At 48.1% G+C, this 20,667-nt stretch overlaps 1 protein-coding gene across 1 annotated transcript in view; it reads left to right on the forward strand.

Annotated features, from left to right (window-relative positions):
• Positions 1–1,542: 1,542 nt before the first annotated feature.
• Positions 1,543–20,667, forward strand: part of KIAA1549 (KIAA1549 ortholog) — a 104,811-nt gene continuing 85,686 nt past the window's right edge. The window contains exon 1 of the mRNA XM_019749890.2: positions 1,543–1,924. Coding sequence (XP_019605449.2) covers positions 1,774–1,924 — 151 coding nt within the window. The 5' untranslated portion in view covers positions 1,543–1,773. The remainder of the gene's footprint in view (positions 1,925–20,667) is intronic.

Raw genomic sequence — 20,667 nt, forward strand, 5'->3', positions numbered from 1 at the left:
ACAGGACAATTTAAGAATCATCCCAAGGCAGCGGTTTGTAGTCAAATGTTTTTACACAATGAGTTCAGAGAATGAAGAAAAGTGTGCATAAGAGGTCCCAGATCTAGGGCAAGCGGATCGAGGGACCAGACATACTGTGACAGGCAGCAGCATCTCCACATAGGTACCCACCAGGAGTTTATGAGCTGGAGGCAAGGTCTGCAAAGCCTGTTAATGGGGCAGAGGAACAGGGGAAGATTAATTGCTAAGAACGAGGGACTGTTTAATAAAGTACAAATTAGGAACACCAACCAAAGCTATCTGTAACCTTTATTCTCAATTATTTTCCTTGAAGCTAACAAGTAGGCACTTACAGAAGAATGCCTCCGCCTTATTCTGAGGAGGGGTTATTACTGATTTTCCAATCTTACCCCGGGGCAAGACACCTAGATGGGTTGCAGTTGCAAGGCTGGGCCTCGTAGGGGGACCCGACTGGAGCAACCCGGATGCTTTTGTCAATGTAGATGATTCACGTTTTTCACTGTCCACCATAGTTCCCCGGGAAATAAGATAGTGTTCTCAACTCACACCTTTGGTACCGGGCCTGGTGCAAGCGCTCCAATAGGATGCAAAGATTCAAAATTGCCAATTCCACTTTCCAAGACCTTAAAATCACAGAGTGTCTTCGGAGTTAGATGCCTGGCACATACGTAGCAGGTACTTGACAAATGTTAACTCCCTTCTTCACTTTCCTCATTTCCCCAGGGAACGCTAACCCCCAAACGCCAATCTTCTGACGTTCTCTCCATCTCCCCAAAGCGCTGTTTTCCCTAATAGCCTGGACCAGCGCGGTTCTCTCCAGCTCCGCTTCAATTCGGTTCAACAGGCGCCTTCTGAAGGCCTACTACGTGCGGGGTGTGTGGGCCTCCCAGCCCCAGATCGCCCTGTCCGATGACCGGGACAGTAGGCAGCACCTCTAGACAGCAGAAAGGATGGCTAGCGCTGTGTGCGCGCTTTTCTCACCCCCGTTACTGCATGTCGGGCTCTTAGGAAGCGACGACCTTTCCTCTGCTTTGTCCCCTCTGCAGCCCCGAAGACTGTCCCTACAAATGCAGGCGCCCCACTCACACCTGCTGCCCCGCACACAATCGAGCAGCGCGAAGGCAGGGGCGAGAGGAGGAGGGAGAGGCCCGCCGCGCGCCGGGCCGGCCAGGTTTCCCGCTCTGACCCCTCCTGGCGGGCCTCCATCACTCTGTCCCGGCGCCCCCGGGGGCAGAACGCGCGGGGCCACCAGGCGGCGGGACCCGTTGCTGGGTGCGGGTCGGGGCGGCGCCGGCCCCCGGCCTGGCCCAGGCCTCCCGCGTCCCCCCGCGCCCCCTCCCGGGAGGCGGGTCCTGGGGGAGGGCCCGGCCCCGCGTCGCGCAGTCCCGGAGCATCGGAGCCCCCGCGCCTGCCTGCGCGTCTTTCTGGCCGCCCCGCAGGCAGGCGCCCGGCCGGCCGGGAGGTGGTGCTCGCCTCCCCGCGCCGGGGCCCGCGCGTTGCCGGGCAGCGGCTCGGAGGCTCCGAAGGGGGCGGAGCGGCGAGGCCGGCGTGCGGCTGGCGGCCCCTGTCCGCGGTTCCGGCCCCCGGCCCGCCCCCGCCTCGCCGGCCTCCCTCCGCGCCGGTGAGCGGCGCCCGGTCCCCGCAGCAGCCGCAGCGGCCGCCTCTCCCGAGCCCGAAAGCGCCGCGGGGCGAGGCCCGGCCGGGCGCCGGCCGGGAGAGCTGGGGGCGCGGCGCCGACGCCGAGGCGCGGCCATGGACGGGAAGACCCGCGCCGGGGTCGCGCTGGTCCCGGGGCCGAGCGGCCGCGGGCCTTCCGCTCGCCGCACCCGCCGCCGCCGCCCGGGACTGCTGCTTCCCGGCCTCTGGTTGCTTCTGCTGGCCCGGCCGGCCTCGTGCGCCCCAGGTAAGCACTGACGAGACCCTCGGGCCGCCACCGCGACCCTGCCTTCCTTTATTGCTGTTATTTTCAAAATCCTGCTTTCCCCGCCCGTCCTTTTATTCTCCACCGCTCCCTCGCCCTCCTTTCTTAAGATGCTTTTCCATTCTTCTTTTCCATTCTTCTTGGGCCCAGCACATAAAGACACGGAGAAAATAGAACGTAAAAGCATGCGGATTGTGGCCGATCTTGCTAAAGGTCTGCAAAGCTGTCCTCTTATCCACGGAGCCCGGTGGCTTCATCTCCGAACGTGCCTTTATTTTCCCTGCAAAATGCAAGCACTGGAATTGTATCTGCATGGCTGTATCAACGTATATCAAATGTTTGGGAGTACTTTATTGTCGGGGCGAAGGGGTACGTTCGGTGTTTGTGCTTTAAAACGGTATTGCATTACTCTGAGGAGCCCTGCGTCCCCCAGATGCAGGTAGGCTGGCGGTGTCCCCCAGTGCACAGGACACAAAGAACATTCAAAGAATATCTCTTGGAAAGCGCTCTGGCCATGGATCTTTCCAGGGAACTAGCTATTGCTATCACTCCTGCAAAAGCATCAGTACAACATAGTGTGAAAATATTGTGATTCTTAAGTGTCAGGGCATGAAAGGAGTCACGGTTGTTTTTATAGTAGATGCAGTTTACTGACTGTTCGTCAGCATGGAATTAAGAGGCATGATTTATGAAGAAGCATGTGGGTGGGTTTTGTTGTTGAGGAAATGATTTAATTCATACTGCTTCTCTGAAATGTTTATTTGTCCCCCCCTGTGCATGCACACAGGATGGTCTGGAAACCATCTCTGAGCTGACACAATGCTATAAGCCAGTGGTTGCCCTCCCCACACACATTGGCCACTTTGGGGGCAGAAAAGGAAAGGTGGAATGAACAGCTGTGGGTGGAGAGCTGCTGCTCACTGAACAAAAACAGAAAGCCATGGAAGCTACTCCAAATCCTCCCCTCTCTTGGGAGCAGGGCCAAGGGACTGCCAAGTGGCTCTGGAAGGAAATGGAGCACATTTGAAGGTGTCCCTTGGACCTCACTGTAGGCATTATAACCAATGCCATGTAGGGGATGGTACAGTACAAGCCCAGGAAGAGACTTCAGAAATCACAGAATGGAACCGCTCCTTTTACTAAAGAGGAAACTGAAAAGTGACTTGCTCAAGGTCACAGGCTACTTGGAACAGTCATCACTTTTCTGTTTACCCTGCTGCACTGCCCCGTAGACTTTTAAACACCCGAGGCCTCCATAGATTTCCTATATCTTTCCTATAGATTTCCCAGGTGGAACCCTGTCTCAGAAAGTCACGAGGGAGGTGGGGGCAACAAAATGGGTCTCTTTCAGGCAGTATACAGAGAGTGCAAACAGCTTTGCCTAATCTATCACCTCAGGTCTCAGTTCTACTCTTAGGGTGTTTATCATGCAGGGTGTCATGCGGGGTCTCTGGTCCCGCTCCCCACATAAGAACGCAGGATATGGTGAGGCCAAAAAGGAACACCCATGGAGCCATAGATAGGGGAGTCATACCACTGTATTCTCACTGGTGGCTGCGTTGGAGACACAGAAAGCAGGAGCCACATGTGCAACCCGCCGTCCACTTCTCTGCAATCTGCAATCCACACTCCATGTCTGCTAGTTTAACCACGGCAGTTACATCAGTGGCTAATGGCTAACTGGTAACAGCTGATGGCCAACTAGTCACAGCTGATGGCCACCTACTACCCGAGCCAGCACCTTTCCATGGGAGGCCGAGAGCCTGGAAACTGCTCTCTGGGACTCTGTCCCCCACAGAAATACAGGCTGACCCCGTTTTATTGCACTTCACAGGTGTTGAGTTTCTTACCAATTGACGGCAAAACCCTCCGCCCGCAAAAAGATCATGACTCACTTTATTGTGGTACTTATTTTATCATGGTGGCCTGGAACTGAACATGCAGTATCTCCGAGGTCTGCTTGTATTCAGCCTGGAGACGTGAAATTAACTCTATGTCCGCTCTAGAGCTGACATCCCAGAAGCAGAGACTTCAGCCTCTCACTCATTTGTGTATTGGGCTTCTCTGGTTTGCACAGCTGCTTCTAAGCAGGACCTGGCGAAGCGGAGGACATGCACCTGTCCTCCAGGATCCAATTAGGGATAAAGCGGCGCGCGCAGACCCCTGCACGATGTGGTCCCGGGCAGGAGAGGCAGTGAGTGAGAGCGTTCAGGAAGACCTCTCAAAGGGGGCTTCTGATCCACTTCTTGAAAGCTGTGAGGAGTGATGTTGGTGAAGGTGGCGTCCCCATGCATGGTGAGTGGTGGCTGATCCTGGAAAGAGGTTGCCGTTCAGCTGTTTGTTCCTGGTTTCCTCTGTGCCACTAGGACCCTCTGGCTCCCAGTCCTGAGTGTTGTATTTTCACCATGGGGGTGGGGTAGGGGGGTGGGGGAGGCTTTGCTGGACCCTGCCGAGGTGGTGCTCTTCCTAAAGGGTAAGCCGTGTTAGTCTAAAGCGCAAATGGCATGTCTTAATCCTGTTTTGGATTTTCTAGGTTAGGCACCAGTCTCTGTGCCTGTCCTGCCCGAAAACCACCGCCTTCAGGAGGTTTCTCTATCTTTGTTAACTTTTGTTAAATGGAGTCCACCTTCTAGTTACAGCCCCTTATTTAAACTTCTATGTTTTATTGATTTCTTGCCTATTTCTATTTCGTTCCGCGTTTTGAAAGTGTCCCTTTTTGTTTGTTTAAACATTTATAAGTTTGGTCTTGCCGTTCACTGTTGTGGAAACAGTTTGCAATACTTTGGACTTGCTTTTGAATGTTGTGCTTTTAGGACTTGCTACGTCTACAACGTAAAAAGAAAGAATTGTATCTTATTCAGGGATAGGTCTTTCTTAAAATAATAGTTATGAAATTGTTACTTTGGCAGAGAATTTGGAAATTACTGGGAGTTATAATCCTACAATCCATAGGTAACACTGTAAATAGTTTTGTCTTTGTTAATATTAAAGAAATGAAAATTGCACTATCTGCACATTTACTTTTTTTACTCAATATTTAACTTAAGCACTTTCCTATTCGTTAAATATTGTTTGAAAACAGTTCCTGTCCTAATAATTTACTTAATTATTTTATTGCCAAATTTTTTGGCTGTTGTAAATAGTGCTGTGATGAATAGCTATGTAGGTAAGGCTTGGTCTGGATTTTTCTGTGTGGGGGGTGCTTTTTTGTTTTGTTTTTTTAAACATATACATTTCTGGAAGGGAAATTAGAATGTAATTTAAATCGGCTGGATCTTTGCATGTGGTCGTCAGTGTGCTGGGTGTCTAATAGGTGCTTAGTAAGTTGAATGAATCATCTTTTTGTGTAAAGCTGTAATTCTGAAATAAACCCTAGCAGTTTATGCGGTTGCCTGATTCACTTCACCATCACTAGTATTGCACATTACTTTTATAATAAAACCCTTGTTAAATAAACTTGTAATATAGTGCTTTAATTTTTGTTACTTTCGAGTTGGATGTTTTTTGCTTATTTTGTATTTGCGTTCCATGAATTTTTCTGTTTTTTCTTATGAATCTGTTATGGCGTATGTACTTAAATTTCTGTTTGTATATTATGGATAGCAACCTTTTTTTTTTCTCCCGTGCGTTGTGTTTTCCCCCCTTCCAGTGGATTTTCTTTGAAATTTTATATAATTTTGAAATTCAGAAGTTTTTGGTTCTAATTAGTGTTGATTAGCAAAATCTGCCATTTTTTCACTTTGTAATTTGTTTCATTGTATTTACATGCATATGTCAGGTTAAAATTTTATCTTACTTGATGTGCTATTTTATTAGCCATTTCAAGGTGAACACTTGTTATACTTTTGGACTGGTTTAGTGTCCTATGAACCAAAGACTTAGATAAATGTTTTAGAAGCGTGATCCCTTCACCTCTTGCACCAACTTGGGGATGTGGAGGTGCTTAAGAACCTAGATTTCTGGGGGCTCGCCCTTGACCTACGTTAGAATTTTTGGTGGGGAGGCCAGGGAATCTTCATTTTCAACAAGTTCGCAGCTGATTTTTTTTTTTTTTTTTGCCCTTTAAGCTTTGGACCACTGATCCAGGTGCTATAAATCCAGTAACTGAAAATTTAACAGCATTTTTGGGGCATACCACTTAATATCTTGCAATTGTCTTTCCACTATTAGAATAGTTGATTTAAAATCGTGACATTGAAACACTTTTTTTGGTTTTATCTTGATTGCTTGGTTTTCTTTGGGTTGGGAGTCAAAAGGACATAAGAGGACTTTATTTTCCATTCGCACTCTTGCTCCCTTGGGAACAGCTGCTGCAGCCTTTGTCAGGAAATGCTTCACTTAATCCTGAAAACAGAACCCTGCCAGGATGTTGTGAAAAGTTGCCGGGGACCTGGGAACCACAGGTTTTCTTGTATCAGGGCCCTGGGTGCTGGAGGCCGCTAATTACTGTAATTGTAATCACACTAGGTTGATTTTCCCAGATAGGTGGAAGCTGTGCTCACTGATCTAATTCGTTGCCAAGTTGTGGCCACCCACCTTTCATCTGCAGCGCACGGTGACATGATTTCTCTTTCACAGGCCGAGGCAGCACGACGTATTGGAAAGCACATTGAACTGTGAGCTAGCAAACCCCACTGTGCTCTTACCTGCTCAAAACTGGCTTTGTGACTGTGCACAAGTGCCTTCCTCTGTGTAGGAAGGTCACTGAGATGATCTCCCTTTTAGCGCTTACATTTCAAGTCCACCTGTCGGCTGCTTTGGAATGTACTTGTTCTAGACAGCAGTTGTGTTGTTTCTGTTGAATGTTTGTGAGTGTCTCCATCTCACTGCTCTGTAGCGTGATCTGCTGAAGGCAGTTCACTCTTACCGTTGTATTCAATTCTTTTTGTTTTTTACAGGACTTTATTGGGGAACAGTGTGTACTTTCAGGAAAAAAACAGTGTGTTTTTCCAAGTCTTCTTAATAAACCCTCTATATTTCTCTCTGGCATCCTCACCCCCAGGACACCTACTTTGCTCTCTTATTCTCTTTGTCTCTTCCTTGTTTCCATCTTCCTTGGTCGTGCCTTCGGGATGCTAGTACTTACAGTTTCAGGTATTGCTTCTCCTCATTAGTGAAACTCTAACCTTGCTACTGAAAGTGTGGGCCACAGGCCTGCAGCAGCATCACCATTGATTGGGAGCTTGTAAGAAATGCAAACTCTCAGGCCCCACCTGAGTCCGTCTGAAGCAGAATCTGCGTTTTTACAGGGTCCTCAGGTGATTTCACACACACACACACTTGAATTTTGCGAAGCTTCCTGCTCCAACCTGGGAGTAAGGGGCGTTGCATTGCTGGGGTCTGAGCCAGCCCAGACTACTCTGGAGCCAACCCAGATCTTCAGAGACCTTGAGATACACCTGCCTTTGGGACTGACTCGAGGTGAATAGTATGTGAGAGCCCTATTCCCCTGGACCAGGCAATTTCAGAACAGAGTGCTTCTCTAGACCTGCCCTGATTCATAACCCATTCGCTCTTTATGGACATTTGGCTGGTTGTTAAAACACTGAAATAGTACCACACCAGTTGGTAAATAGCTGCTATACTGAGCATTCCCCATCTTCCCCAGTGCCTTGGGCCTGTATGCCTTCCCTTAGGATTCCCTCCCAGGATTCCCCAGCAACTGAAGGGCAAATGCTCGGCTGGCAGGACCTCAGGTCTCTGCCTTAGAACAGCCCCCCTTCTGATTGGGCAGTGTGCACGCCCCACCTGCTGTTTACAGTGCTGAGTATCACTATGTCATTTATTTATTCAGCCATTCATCCATCCATCCTAGAGCCGGCACTTAAAGTGTGTTAAAGGGGTGCATTTGATGGTGGTGGAAGTCACAGACCTGGAAGACCCTACCAAGGGAGAGCATATAGAGTTGGAGCTGAAGGCCAATGATAGAGGCCCAGGAAACTCACATTCAAGACAGGGGAAGAGAAAGAGGAGCTCACAAAGGAAACTGACTGTCCTGACAAAATTGTGGCGTGAAAGCCATGGGAGGAGAGAGTATACAGGTGACTGACACACCATATCCAATGCTGCTGCACTAAACTCTCAAAGGATGGAGTGAGGACCACCTGGTCAGAATCACCTGGGGTGCTCGTGAAACACTCAGACTCAGGTTCAAGCTAGACCTACTGAATTAGGTGATGCCTGAGGTTTTGTAGTTTTGAAATGTTCAGTAAGCTTCTCAAGTGATTCTTACGCCTGGTGAGGTTTTAGTTACCCTGAAACTTAATGATGGCATGGGGTGGAGGGAGGTTTTAAACACACGCTATAGACTTGATCATGTTAATACGCTTTAAGGGAAGAATCAGTAAAGATAGAGAGGTTGAAAATTTAAGAAAGAGCGGAAGTAACTACAGGACAATTCCCCAGAAATGTGGATGCTCATATGGGCAGGCAGGCTCGCTGTAAGGAGGCTTGGGGAGAAACAGTATCGGGGGAAGGCGTTGGAGGGGGCTGGTGGAGGGTTGGGAGTGAAGTCTAAGGTGATGGGAGAAATTCGTAGAGATGGCCAGTGCACGTGTGATGTGATTTCGTCTTGTGGCTTCTGACATTCAGGGAAAGGGGGTGATCGGCTTGAGTTAGGGTTGGGAACCTAGGGCAGGCGTGGTAAAGGGCCAAGGGAAACTGAGGGACCTGGCAAGACATGGTCTGGATGATGTAATATGGAATCTGGGTTGGATGAGGAAGGAAGTGAAGCAGTGGATGGAGCGATGGGTGAAGGACTGAAAAAGGGGGTCTCCATGAGATCCCAGAGCAGATACATTGGCAGTGAGGGGGGGAGAGGGCTGGAGGGATTGGTGGTGTCATCATTTAAGGTTTCAGGAGTGCATCAACTCTGGTTTTGGTCTTGGTTAACGACTCAGGGTCAGGTGTAGCATGGGGGTCACTTGTTAAAGTGGAACGTGGATGAAGCCTTTTGCGTGAGTAATCTGTGGATGTTGAATTTGCTAAGAGTGAGGTCGACAGGACTGAGCTGGGCACCAAATCCTCAGCAAATGAACAGAAGTGACCGGATGGCGCCTTGTGATAGGGAAGGAACTGTCTCTTCATTCTATCTGTTTTTCTCCACCATCCCTACTGCCCCCGTCCTCATTCAGGCCCCGCCATCTTTTCTCGGGGTTACTGACATGGCCTCCACTTCTGCTTTTGCTTCATCTACTTCATCCTTCACCTTCAGCTAGAGGGTCCTTCTAGAAACAAATTTGCTCATATCACATCCTTTTTAAACATCTGTGCTGGCTGCCCATGGTTTCATGATGCTCTCAGGTACTAGCGTTGTGGGGCGGGCGGGCTGGGAGTGGGGCTATGGATGTAGGGGCTCATGAGAAAATGCACACATGGGTGCGGAGTATTCCAACTGTCGGCACTGAAAGGGACCAACAAGAGATGGGAAGTGAAGTGATTGGGAGACTGCGTTTTGCCCTCCTCAGATCCAGGACCAGCAGCAGAGAGGCCGTTTTTCAAACCCAGGGTGTGCTGTGTGGTATCAGACCAGCAGGTGACAGAGGGTCAGCTTCTGCTTTGGGAGGTGGTGTGTGTGTTCCAGGAGTGAAATAGGAAGTGAGTTAGGGGATGGTCAAAGGGGGAGTGGTAAGGTAGGGCCACCTGTGCAGGTGAGGAAGTAGAGAGGAAGAAGCCAGTATGGGGTGGGGTTGGCAGAGACATTGCTGGAAAGGGAGGCAGTGAGGGCAGGGGCAAAGTCTCAGGTGTTTGGAGAGGATGGGATCCAGGGCAAGAGTGGAGGGACTCATTTTAGAGAGGAGCAAGACGGAGGAGAACTAGGAGGCTAGTTCGGGAGACGCAGCTGCGTTATGGAGCGGGTGACTCTGGAGAATGGTAGATGAGACCATCTTTTGAAGGGAGGGCAAGCGTGAGGTAGGATTGGGAACTTGAGAAAATACAGCTGGTTTCCAGAGGAAATTGAAAAAAGGTGAGCATATGAATCGTCAGGCAGTGGCAAGGCCCAGTTGGAGTTGGAAGGCTGGGCAGTCACTCTCGGCTTGCCCCTATGGCATCCCTGGGTGGCCTAGCACCGTGGCAGAAAATGAGCAGGTGACAGCAGTCCTCAGTTGCCAATCACATGTCTTGGCAAGAGGTCAGGGGCTCTGAAGGCTCCTCTCTCCTGATGTTTGGCAGATAGATAGTTCACAGCCCTGTGGAGTTGTTTGGAAACTGTCCTTCCTTTGTTCCCTTGTCTCTTGTTTGGGCCTGTGGAAGGAACCCTCCATCACTACCGTTTTGGCCTTAGAATTAACTGTGGAGCCAGACAGCCTGCACGGTTGCTTCAAAACACTGGGTAAATACTGCTGGGGAACTTTCAGAGGGGGGACCCTCACACATACAAACACACCATCTTCTGAAGCCAGCTTCTAGGGGAACTTGGACAAAGCCCAGGAGACAGGTGTGAATTGGTGGGAGGTCGCCAGGCCTCTGCTACTGTGGATGTGGCCTGTGGGCCAGCAGCAGCCTGGGCTACTCTCAGGTCCTGCCCCAGACCTACCTTCTCTTTTAAGAGCATCTCCCAGTGATTTGTATGCACACGAGGGTTTGTGAAGGTGTCTGGAGGTTGGGTGCATTTCAAAGGTCGTTGGTTGTTACCTATTTAGTGGGAAGAAAAATGCAGCCCGGGTTGATTGGGAAAACGAAGAGGAGGAGCGGCAGCAGGTTCCGAGCTGAGCTGGTGTCTGGTGGGACATGCAGCTCAGAGAATTGCCCACGCTCCGTGTTTCCCCAGAGGGCCGGAATGCCTTGTGTTCAGTCCCTGCACTGATGTCAGCAGACGTCGGGGTGGGGGCTGCCAAGGATTACAAAAGTCCCTGGAGATGGGGGAAGCAAACAGGTGTCAAAACTGGGGTGGAGGTGGCAGCAGCCCCAGTGTCCATCAGCAGATGCATGGATGAACAAACTGTGGTCTGTTCGTACAATGGGATTATTTATTATCCCTTCTTAGAGAAGAGGGAGATTTGGACACTTGCTCAGACAGGGATGACCCTTGCCATTATGCTGAGTGACATAAGCCAGTCACAAAAAGACACATACTGTCTGATTCCACTTATAGGAGGTACCGAGGGTCATCAGAATCATGGAGAATGGTGGTTGCCAAGCACTGAGGGGAGGAAGGAATGGGGCGTTAGTGTTTAATGGGTAAAGAGTTTCAGTTTTGCAAGATGAGAAGAGTTGGTTGCATACAGTGTGAATATACTCAACACCACGTAGCTGTAAACTTAGAAATGGTTAATATGGTACATTTTATGTTATTGTGGTGTTTTTTTGTTTTTTTTTACCGTAATTACAAAAAAGATCCAAGTTAGGCTGAATGGGAACTAGCTGTTTGGGTAGCAGGAGTGAACATTCCTCAGAATTGGGAGTCACAGTGGTCTGGGGGCAGGGCAGGAGCACAGGTTGGGGACAGGTGGGCAGAGGCAGGTGACAGGCTGGGATGGGAAGGCGTGGGCACAGGCCCGATCTGGGTGAGGGCAGTGGTGGGAGGTCGGGGGAGCAAGTCTGGCTGGCGGCTAGGACAGAGTCACTTGGCTCTGGCACCAACAAGGATTTTCAGGCCTCTCTGCCTCAGGACTGCTTCCCCTCTCCCTCTCTTCTCCCCTCATACCTCACCTGTCACCGTCTTGGCATCGTTGAGTGTTTTTCCTGCACAGCCATTTGATGGCGGATGGGATGGGGGACAGAGCTGGGGAAGGGCCTCTAGGAAGGGGCTACAACTTGCAGCCGGGGCCTGAATAGAGGCTGAATAGAGTCTCAGGTATTAAAAAAAAAAAAAAATCAGATTCTGCTTCCTAAGCCTTAGAATTGGGCTTTTAAATATTTTATGCATTTTCAGGATTACAATAGCTTTATTGGGGTTTTTTCCTGATTATAAAAATAATCTATGTTCATTGCAATTTGTACTTACCGTTCCCTCCGCCTGGAACATTCTTATCTCAGATATTATCTACATGGTTTACTCTGCCTCTTCCTTCAGGTCTCTGCTTAGATCTCATCATCAGAGCAGCCTTCCCTACCTGTGCTTTTAAACAACCTCCTCCACAACCTTGCTCCTGGCCCTGCCTTTTCTCTGTGGCGCCTGTCAACATTCACGGGTGTTTGTTCTCCGTCTCTCTCCACCAGACAGCTCCACCAGGGTGGAGTTGACTGTTTCGTTCCGTGTTGTTTGTTCACTTGTGCAGCAAGTCTTCTGTGAATGCCTACTTTGTGCAGGCACTGCCCCGGGCCCTTGGTAAGTTCGTTATGTGGTGTGTTTCTAGGTGACAAGTGCCATGAAGAAACGGAGCAGATAAAGGGCTTGGGAGTGAGGACCGAAGTTGTCATCAAGGTGACGAGGGAGGCCTCATTGACAATGTGACTGGATTAGATTGCTGGGGCTGCCATAGCAAAGTGCCACAAACTGAACAGCTTAAACAACAGAAGTTTATTGTCACATAGCGCTGGAGGCCAGAAGTCCGCAGATCAAGGTCGGGGGCCAAGCTCTCTCTGACGGTGCTCGGGAAGGATCTATGCCAGGCTTCTCTCCTAGCTTCTGGCAGTCCTTAGCTTGTGGCAGCATAACTGCAGTCTTCATGTGGCGTTCTCCTTGTGTGCGTGCCTGGTTCAAAAGACCCCTTTTTATAAGGAGGGTCCACCCTATTCCAGTGTGACCTCATCTTAGCTACTTAGATCTGCAGTGACCCTACTTCCAAATAAGGTCACATTTTGAGGTACTTGGGGTTAGGACTTCCACTTTACGAACTTTGAGGGTACCTGGTTGAACCCGTGACATTTAATCTTAAGATTTGAAGGAGGCAAGTGGGTGAGCCCCAAAGGTGTTGCCGGGGAGAACAGGGTTCCCAGCAGATGAAGTCGCCAGTGTAAAGGCAGGAGTGTACCTATTGTTGGGGATGAGGAGGCAGCCAGTGTGCCCAGAGCAGAGAGGGGAAGATGGTGAGGGGGTGACAGGAACTCAGGGCTGAGAGGAAATGGGTGCCGGGGGTGCAGCATCATAGGCCCCTGGGACGTGGGCTTCATTCCAGGGAAGGTGGGAAGCGGTTGGAGGGTTAGAGCAGAGGAGTGATGCAGCGAGGCTTAAAATATAAAATGTATTGCACATTAAATGAATTCAGATGGTAGAAAGAGGTGTAAGTTAGAAAGTGAAAATCACCCCAAATCCTACCACTCAGATAACCGCAATGACATTTTGCCGTTTTTCCTTTCAAACCTTTCTTCCCCCACACACATAAGCACATGCGCATACATGCAAAGTAATAGTATCCAATCCTACGTATTTGCTGACTTGCTTTTTTTTCATTTCACACTTTATCATCAAATCTTTATGTTGCCAGGAGATATAGATCCACATCGTGATTTTATTTGGTGCTGTGGATATTCTATACTTTATTTAACCAGTTCCCTGTTGATGGATAATTATGTTGCTTTCAGCTTTCGTGGTGATTAAAAAAAAGTTGAGCATTTTGTACATTTGTCTTTACACACTTTTCTAATTATTTCCTTAGGATAAATTCCCAGAAATAGAATTGCTGGACTAGGCAGTATTCATATATTCAATTTTGATATATATTGCCAAATTGTTCTCTAGAAAGTTTGAAGCAATTGACATTCTCTCTAGCAATGAACCAGAGTGCCAGTTTTGCTTCTCCCTTCCATGATATAGGCTGTTACCAATCTTTATTTTTGCCAAACTCGAGATTAAAAAACACCTCCTTTAAAGTTGCATTTGTTTGATTGTTCATTGGCACTGCGGTCCCTTTTGCATTCCTTTCTCTGGTTCTCTCCAGAAATCTCAGGGCTGACCTGGGAATAATTATCTAGCAATTACAGAGTGCTGGCCGTGTGTTGGACGTTGTGCTAGGCATAGGGCATCTTGTTGAATCTATACAACAGCTCTACCAGGTAGACACTATTGTTACCCCCATTTTACAGATGAGGAAAATCAAGGTTAGAGAGGTTCACTAACTTGCTCAAGGTCACACAGCTGAGGAGGAGTCCTTGTAACCTTGAGGGATGGAGATATGCACCCCCATCCAAGGTTTTCTTTGCTCTAGGTGCCTATTAGAGAATGACTCTATGATCTCTACCATTGAAATGCTCACTCACAGGCTTTGCTTGCTTGTTAGAGTGGACCCTGCAGCTGGAGAGGCTGGAGAGCCGCAGCTGAGCCATGTGGGGCCCTTGGCCAGCCCCCCGCCTGTGTTAGGATCCCTAGGTATGAAGGCACCCCTAAAGGCCCAGCATATTAGGGTGCTTACTAAATATTGGTTAAGAAAAATGACGGAAGCAGGCTTTGGCAAGCTCAAGTATTGTGTGGAGGTGTTTTCTTTCAGCAGATTAAACATTTTTTAAAATAAAAAATTTTAGAAAGTTAACATTTCTATTATGAGCCTATATTCCACGTCTTCCAGCACAGGAGATAATAGTGTTCTTAATACCAAGTTTCTGTCCTGCATTTCCTCTGTTATCATATCCTGGATCATATCCTTGTGGTTTTGATAATATTTCTATTTTGTTTTGACTATATTTTCCTGTGGTTTGTTTCTGACAGTAAAGTGTGGTTGTAATGCATCCTCTTTCTTAATAAATTGGGGTATATCACTGGTTTAAAATCAATTTTTCATTAACTTTCAATTTTGGTGGGAGGAAGTCAATGCCTTAAAATAAATACCTTGTTCAAAACCCGACCAGGGCACCATGCGGTTCTACTTCCATTGTTTATGTGTCCCTTGAGCCTTTTTTGTTCTCTGTAAAACAGTGTATTAATGCCTTGAGTTCTCGCCTGGATCTCGTGTTAAAGTGTAACCTTCTAAATAATTTCCAGAAATCTTAGGCCAGAAATGGTTCTGTATTTTTCATCAGTTTATGTTGACTTTATTCATTGACAACCTTCAAGTTCTTCTTCTCCCTCTTCTAGTGCAGCTTCCCTTGAGAGGAAAAGAGCATATACTGGAGAATATAGATTTTATCAATCAGGATAAACTAGTTGTGCTGCAGAAACAGCCCCTCATCTCAGTGGCTTCTGACACCGTCGTGTTGATCTTTTCCTATACGTCTTTGCTGCACCCTTTGAATTTTATCGGGAACTTTTGCTTACCTGGATCCTGTGTTTTCTTCTTCTATTGTGTCTTGAGTTTTCTGTTACAGAATGCATGCCTGCAGGTAGACCGGTTGTCTGGCAGTCCCATGCATGCATGCATGCATTAGTTAGCTAACATTTGGTTTGAGTACTCACTGCCAGGTGCTGAGTGCCATTGGGATATGGAGATAAACATGGCAGTCAGTCGTGGCCCTTAGGGAAATCAGTCCAGTAGGAGAAGTCCTATACATAAATAACTGTCCCACAGTGTCCTAAGTGCCGTAACAGAGGACTGCAGTGGTAATACAAAGAAGGCAGTAACTGGCGGTAGATGTAGGATCAAAGAGCTGTGGGGGAGATTTCTTGACCCTCATGATTCTGTGGGTCAAGAATTTGGATGGGGCTCAGAGGAGAGATTATTCTGTTCCATGTAGTCTCAACTGAGGTAACTCACTTGTCTGTAGGTGGTTGGCACTGGGCCGGAAGGTCCAAGAGGGTTTCACTCATGCGTCTACTACCTTGGAGCTCTTCCACACACCCTCCCTCTCTCTTCCCGTGCGACTGTCTTCCTCAAAGCATAGCGGTCCCAGGATAGAGGATTTCATATTTGGCTGCAAGCTTTCAAGAGGCATGAAGCAGAGGCTACCAGTTCTCTTAACACGTTGCGTACGGATCACGAGAATCTTCACGAGGGATTTAAACCCCGCCGTACGCAACGTGTTAAGATCCTGGGTTCAAAAGTTCCCCAAAGAAGCAATCAGCATGTTACCTCTGCCTCATTCTGTTGGTCAGAGCAAGTCACAGGGCCAGCCCAGATTCAGGGGGTGGGAGAGAAGAGGAGCTCCCTGTGGATGAATGGACTAGCATCTGAATCGGAGGTGGTCATCCCTGGACACTGTCTATCACAGCACAAATGATTGAAGATAACGAGCAAAAGGTATGATGACGAGCCAGTTCTCAGAAGAGATGGGACTAAGTGATAAGAAGCGGCATCATAATAGCTAAGTAACATTTACTATGCATTTACCATAGGCCAGGTGTCCTAGGCACTGGACATGAATTAACTGTATTGCTTTACTTAATCTTGACAATAACCCTATGAGGTACAACTATTAACTCCATTTCACAGGGGAGGCACCGCATGCACGAGGAGATGAAGTAACGGGCGTTAGGTCACACAGCTAGTCACGGGACGAGGAGGGCTTCAAAGTCCAGGGCCTCCTTTGACGGGAAGAATGGCGCCTCTTCCACTGAGACAGTAGGATGGAGGGAGTGCTGGGTACAGGTGTGGGTGCTTGCAGGGGAGGGGTGGGAGCAGGGTGCTGTTGAGGAAGTTAGTGTCCGATCGCCTCGTTTTTCTTTTTAAAGGTGATGTGGTCATCCCTTCAGTGCAATGGGATAGGGACAGGTTGGGCTCTGTGGAAAAAGAGGTTTATAATTGTAGTCCTCGTGGATTATAGCAGAAGGAGTAGAGCCGAAGTTGAAGGGATTGTTGAGCAGTCGAGGGCCCCTGGAGGTGAGCGAGGCCCATCCGTGTGCAGCAGCGCCCTCCCTCGGTGCTGTCAGGGTGTGTCAGGTACAGAAGGTACATCACGGGGCTGATCCCAGAGCAGCTCTTTCAGCTTGTGATCCAAGTCCAATAGGTCTGTTTTCTACCCAGCTGCTGTGATCGCTCCAGGCACAAGATTTCCCCGGTGGCTCCCCAAAACAGCATTTCCAGCCTAGATTTGAAGAGCGCCAAACGCTCCCCTGCATGGGCCCTACACATTGGTGTTGACGTTTAATTGGGAGCCTATTCAAGGGACCCTTCAAGGGCTAAATGTCCAGTCTTGAGACTGCCCCTGGGACTTAGAATGGGATTCTATCCACCCACGGTGCCACTAGAGGAGACACCGCTCTTTTTGGTGGGATGAAGGATGTGGGCATTGACTGTCACCAGATCACAGTGAGGGGCAGATGGCTTCTGCTCTTCTGGCCATGCTGATGGCCTGCAAGGGGCCTGGCCTGTCTGTCCCCAGAACCACACAGGAGGGGACCATGAGGGTGTCGAGGGAGAGACTGCATACTGTGTCTCATCCATCTTGTAATAGTCCATATTGTGCGGCGTCTCGTGAACCTGCCGTTTCCCAGCATTCGTCTCACCTATGTACTTGGAGTCATAGGAATATATCTTCATATAGTTGATCTCTTTGGAAAATCCAGAAGGCACCACCACATGTCTTTCTAGTCCTACCCAGAGTGCCTTAGAAAGCATTTCTTGAGAAAAGCACGTTCAATACAAAAGGCTTCAGGGCCCCTCCTGTGAGGTGCCTGCCATTGCAGCTTGGGCTCCAGCCTGGGGTGTCTGGGAGGTTCAGCCCTTTGCTGGTGTTGGAAACATGTTTGTGTGTATTTTTGGACACATCATTTGCACTCTTTCCTAAGCCACAGAGCTCCTGGCGCTGAATTTTGTGTCTCCTGGATCCCAGTGGCCCGGTCATCCTGTGACCAATTGAAGTTGGGGCATCTGATTCCTGCTTTGCTTCACCCTCTCTTGGATTAACATTTGTGGTGTCAGCCGAAGCCTCTAACCAGACGAGATCTCGTTCATATCTGGGGAGCAGCCAGTCCTCTCTGTCTTTCCCCTCTCGTCCTGACGTCTGACCCGATGCAATACAGCCATGACATCAGGAGCTGAAAATTGTTAGTTCTTGAAACGAGTGTTGAAAGAAGGGTCAGATCTGATTTGAGATACAGTTCCCTAAACATCTCTTCTGTGAACATCACAAGTGAGGTTGGCCTCCATACCCTCTGACTCATTAGTTCAGCTCTTACGAATTTGCCAAATTACAACTATATGACAGTGAAATTTATGTAAATTTATAAAGGCGTCTGTTAATGGATCCTCTAATCAAGGGGAAAAAAGTCTATAATTTAACTTTAAATAAATTTTATTTGCAACCAAACTTTCAAGACATACTTCATGCTACAGTAATTGATAACCAACATCAATTAAAAAGGATTGAACAGGGATTACACTTTCTCTGTTGGTAAAATCTGGGTTCTAACTGCAGGATTTTTATGGGAAATAAATATAAAGACCCATCGCCCTGTGCAGTTGGGCTTCTCCAATGTAAACCTCCACCCCTTCGACCCACGGTGGGAACACTGTTAGAATCATCTTTTTATTGCACAATGCCCATCGCAGTGTCTTGTACTAGTAGATGAATGAGTGAAGGAATGAGTAAATGGTCGTGATTTGTGATAGTCGCTTTACTTTTGATGGTTGGTTCATTGCCATGAAGGAAAGAATGGCTATATACCCGATTTTTATAATACTACTAAGTTTAAAAATTATGCATGAGAGCTTTTGGCCATTGTGCACAAACCTTTCTCTAGTAGCGTAACTTGTTTGCCTACCTGGACAGACGCAGTTCCTGGGCCACCCCATATTGGATTGTGTTGGATTGTTGCTGAGGGATCCAGAAGTGTCTGCTGTGTTCATGTTAGTCTGGGGTTGCTGGGCAGAAGCTGGTTCTCTCTGGATCCGGGACAGGAAGAGTAACAGTAAACTGAACTGGGGAGAGAAATATCGTTTTAAAGACAATCCCAGGCAAAGCCGTTAGCGTGGAAAGTAAGTGACAGGTTGTGTAATAGTTCGTGAGTCATGGAACGTGACAGCTGATGAGTTATATGAACATACACATGTCAGTCTCTACTTCTGTGACGCTGAGGAGATGCCCCAGGGCCTGCACCTTCAGGACCCAGGCTGCAGGGGTCAGAAGACTGTTCCTTCAGGGTGTAGTAAACAGGATGAATTTCAGCCATTTTTAAACTTCTGTCAAAATTCAAATTTTGGGGAAAGGGCTTTGGGGCTTGGGATAGGTGCCCCGCCTATGGCCAGGCGAGAGTGGGCATCTTGGGTGACAGATGTCCCTAGATCATGAGCCAGGGTAGAGGGAGTGTTCTCCAAAGCGAGACTGGGGGAGTGGGTGCCAGGCAGGCCCAAACCCCACATGTCCACTCCCTGGCCTGTGTGTGTGAGTCACATGCCCACTTAGGCACAGACATTTTTTTTCACCTGTATACACACACATGCACACACAGAATCTTCGAGAAACATGCTCATATATCTAGAGGAAGATACGCAAAGATGAGGAAAGACAGAAATGTGTATTAATAGACATTTTCACAGACAAATACAAAGTGCGCAAGGACATGTGAGTACACCAGGAAGCGTCACGTGTACAAATGTATAGGTAACAGCACTATATACAGAGATGCACATACAGATATATATGTGGAAATATGTGTACAACGACGGACAGACTCATGAGTGCATGCCCGTGGCAAAGGGCGTGGGTGCTTGGAGAGAAAATGGCAGAAGAAGGAAGGCTGCGTAGTAGAGAGTGAATAAAGGAGGGACTGGAGGAGCGACAGATACGGAGGAACAACAAGTTGTACGGGATGTGAATGGGGTCCAGAGCTACATGGTCTAACCAAGTAGTGGGCTAAGGTTTGTAACTTGCCTTTGGGTGTCTGCTGTGTTTTATCATAGGCCTCTTGGCTCTGTTCCTTGTGTTCACTCAGTTCGTTTGATCAGAAGGTCGGTGTGATGCTACAGATGGCAATGTCCCTGCATTGTTCAGTCCGCATTTTCCTTGATCCGTCTGCATTAGTGGAACAGCTCCCTCCCCGCCCTTTCCTGCCTCACTTCCTGCCTCTCTCCCCACCACACTGCCCTGGCCATGTGGTCGTTCCCCATAAGGGCAACCGCGTGGCGTTCTTTTATGCCTCTGTGCCTTTGCACATGCTGTGCCTATGCCGTCCCTTCTGCTTGGAGTGCGCTTTCTCCTCCTTAATTGCCTGGTTCTACTCCTCCCTCAAAAATCTCAGCCCAGACATCATCTCCAGGAAGCCGTCCAGAAATCCCAGAATGCGTTAGATGCGTTCTTGCACGTGCGTCCCTATTAGAGCCCTGAGCCTTGTGTGCTGTGATTGTTTCTAACTAAACTGAAAGCTTCTTGAAGATAGATGGTGCATTACTCCACTTTCATCCTCACTACCTCACACCATGCCTGGTCCTCAGTAAACATTTGTTGAGTCCTTAAATGGATGATTGAAGGCATGATTCTATGAATGAATGAATGAATGAATGAATGAATGAATGAATGAATGAACCAGAATAAATAAGTAATGACTCAGCCTCGCACCTGAATTGTAAGTTGGAACTCCTTTTCATACCCTCTCTTCTTCCTTGAAGACCTTAGTCACCTCCATGTGGTTGAACCCCAAACTGCATCTTCTTAAACCCCTGCAGATGATTCGCTCTCATTTAAAACTCAATACTGTCAATCTCCAAGTCCCTTGCATGTCCGTTCTTTCTCTGTTGGGGTAAAAAAGGTTTATTGGTCTCGGATGGTAAATAATACTAATTTATAGATACTTTGGAAAAAACGGAAATATAGTTAGAAGAAAGTAAACGTCTTTATCTAACAAGAACAATTTTGTAAACAGTTGGATATGCATTTTTCTGTGTACACTCTATGTACACTCTACATGTGTACATACATGTGTATATAGCAGACTTCACTTTTTCATAAATTGGGATCATGCTGTCTGTATAATTTTG

This window comes from Rhinolophus sinicus, linkage group LG11 (genome assembly GCF_036562045.2).
Source record: "Rhinolophus sinicus isolate RSC01 linkage group LG11, ASM3656204v1, whole genome shotgun sequence".
NCBI classification, from domain to species: Eukaryota; Metazoa; Chordata; class Mammalia; order Chiroptera; family Rhinolophidae; genus Rhinolophus; species Rhinolophus sinicus.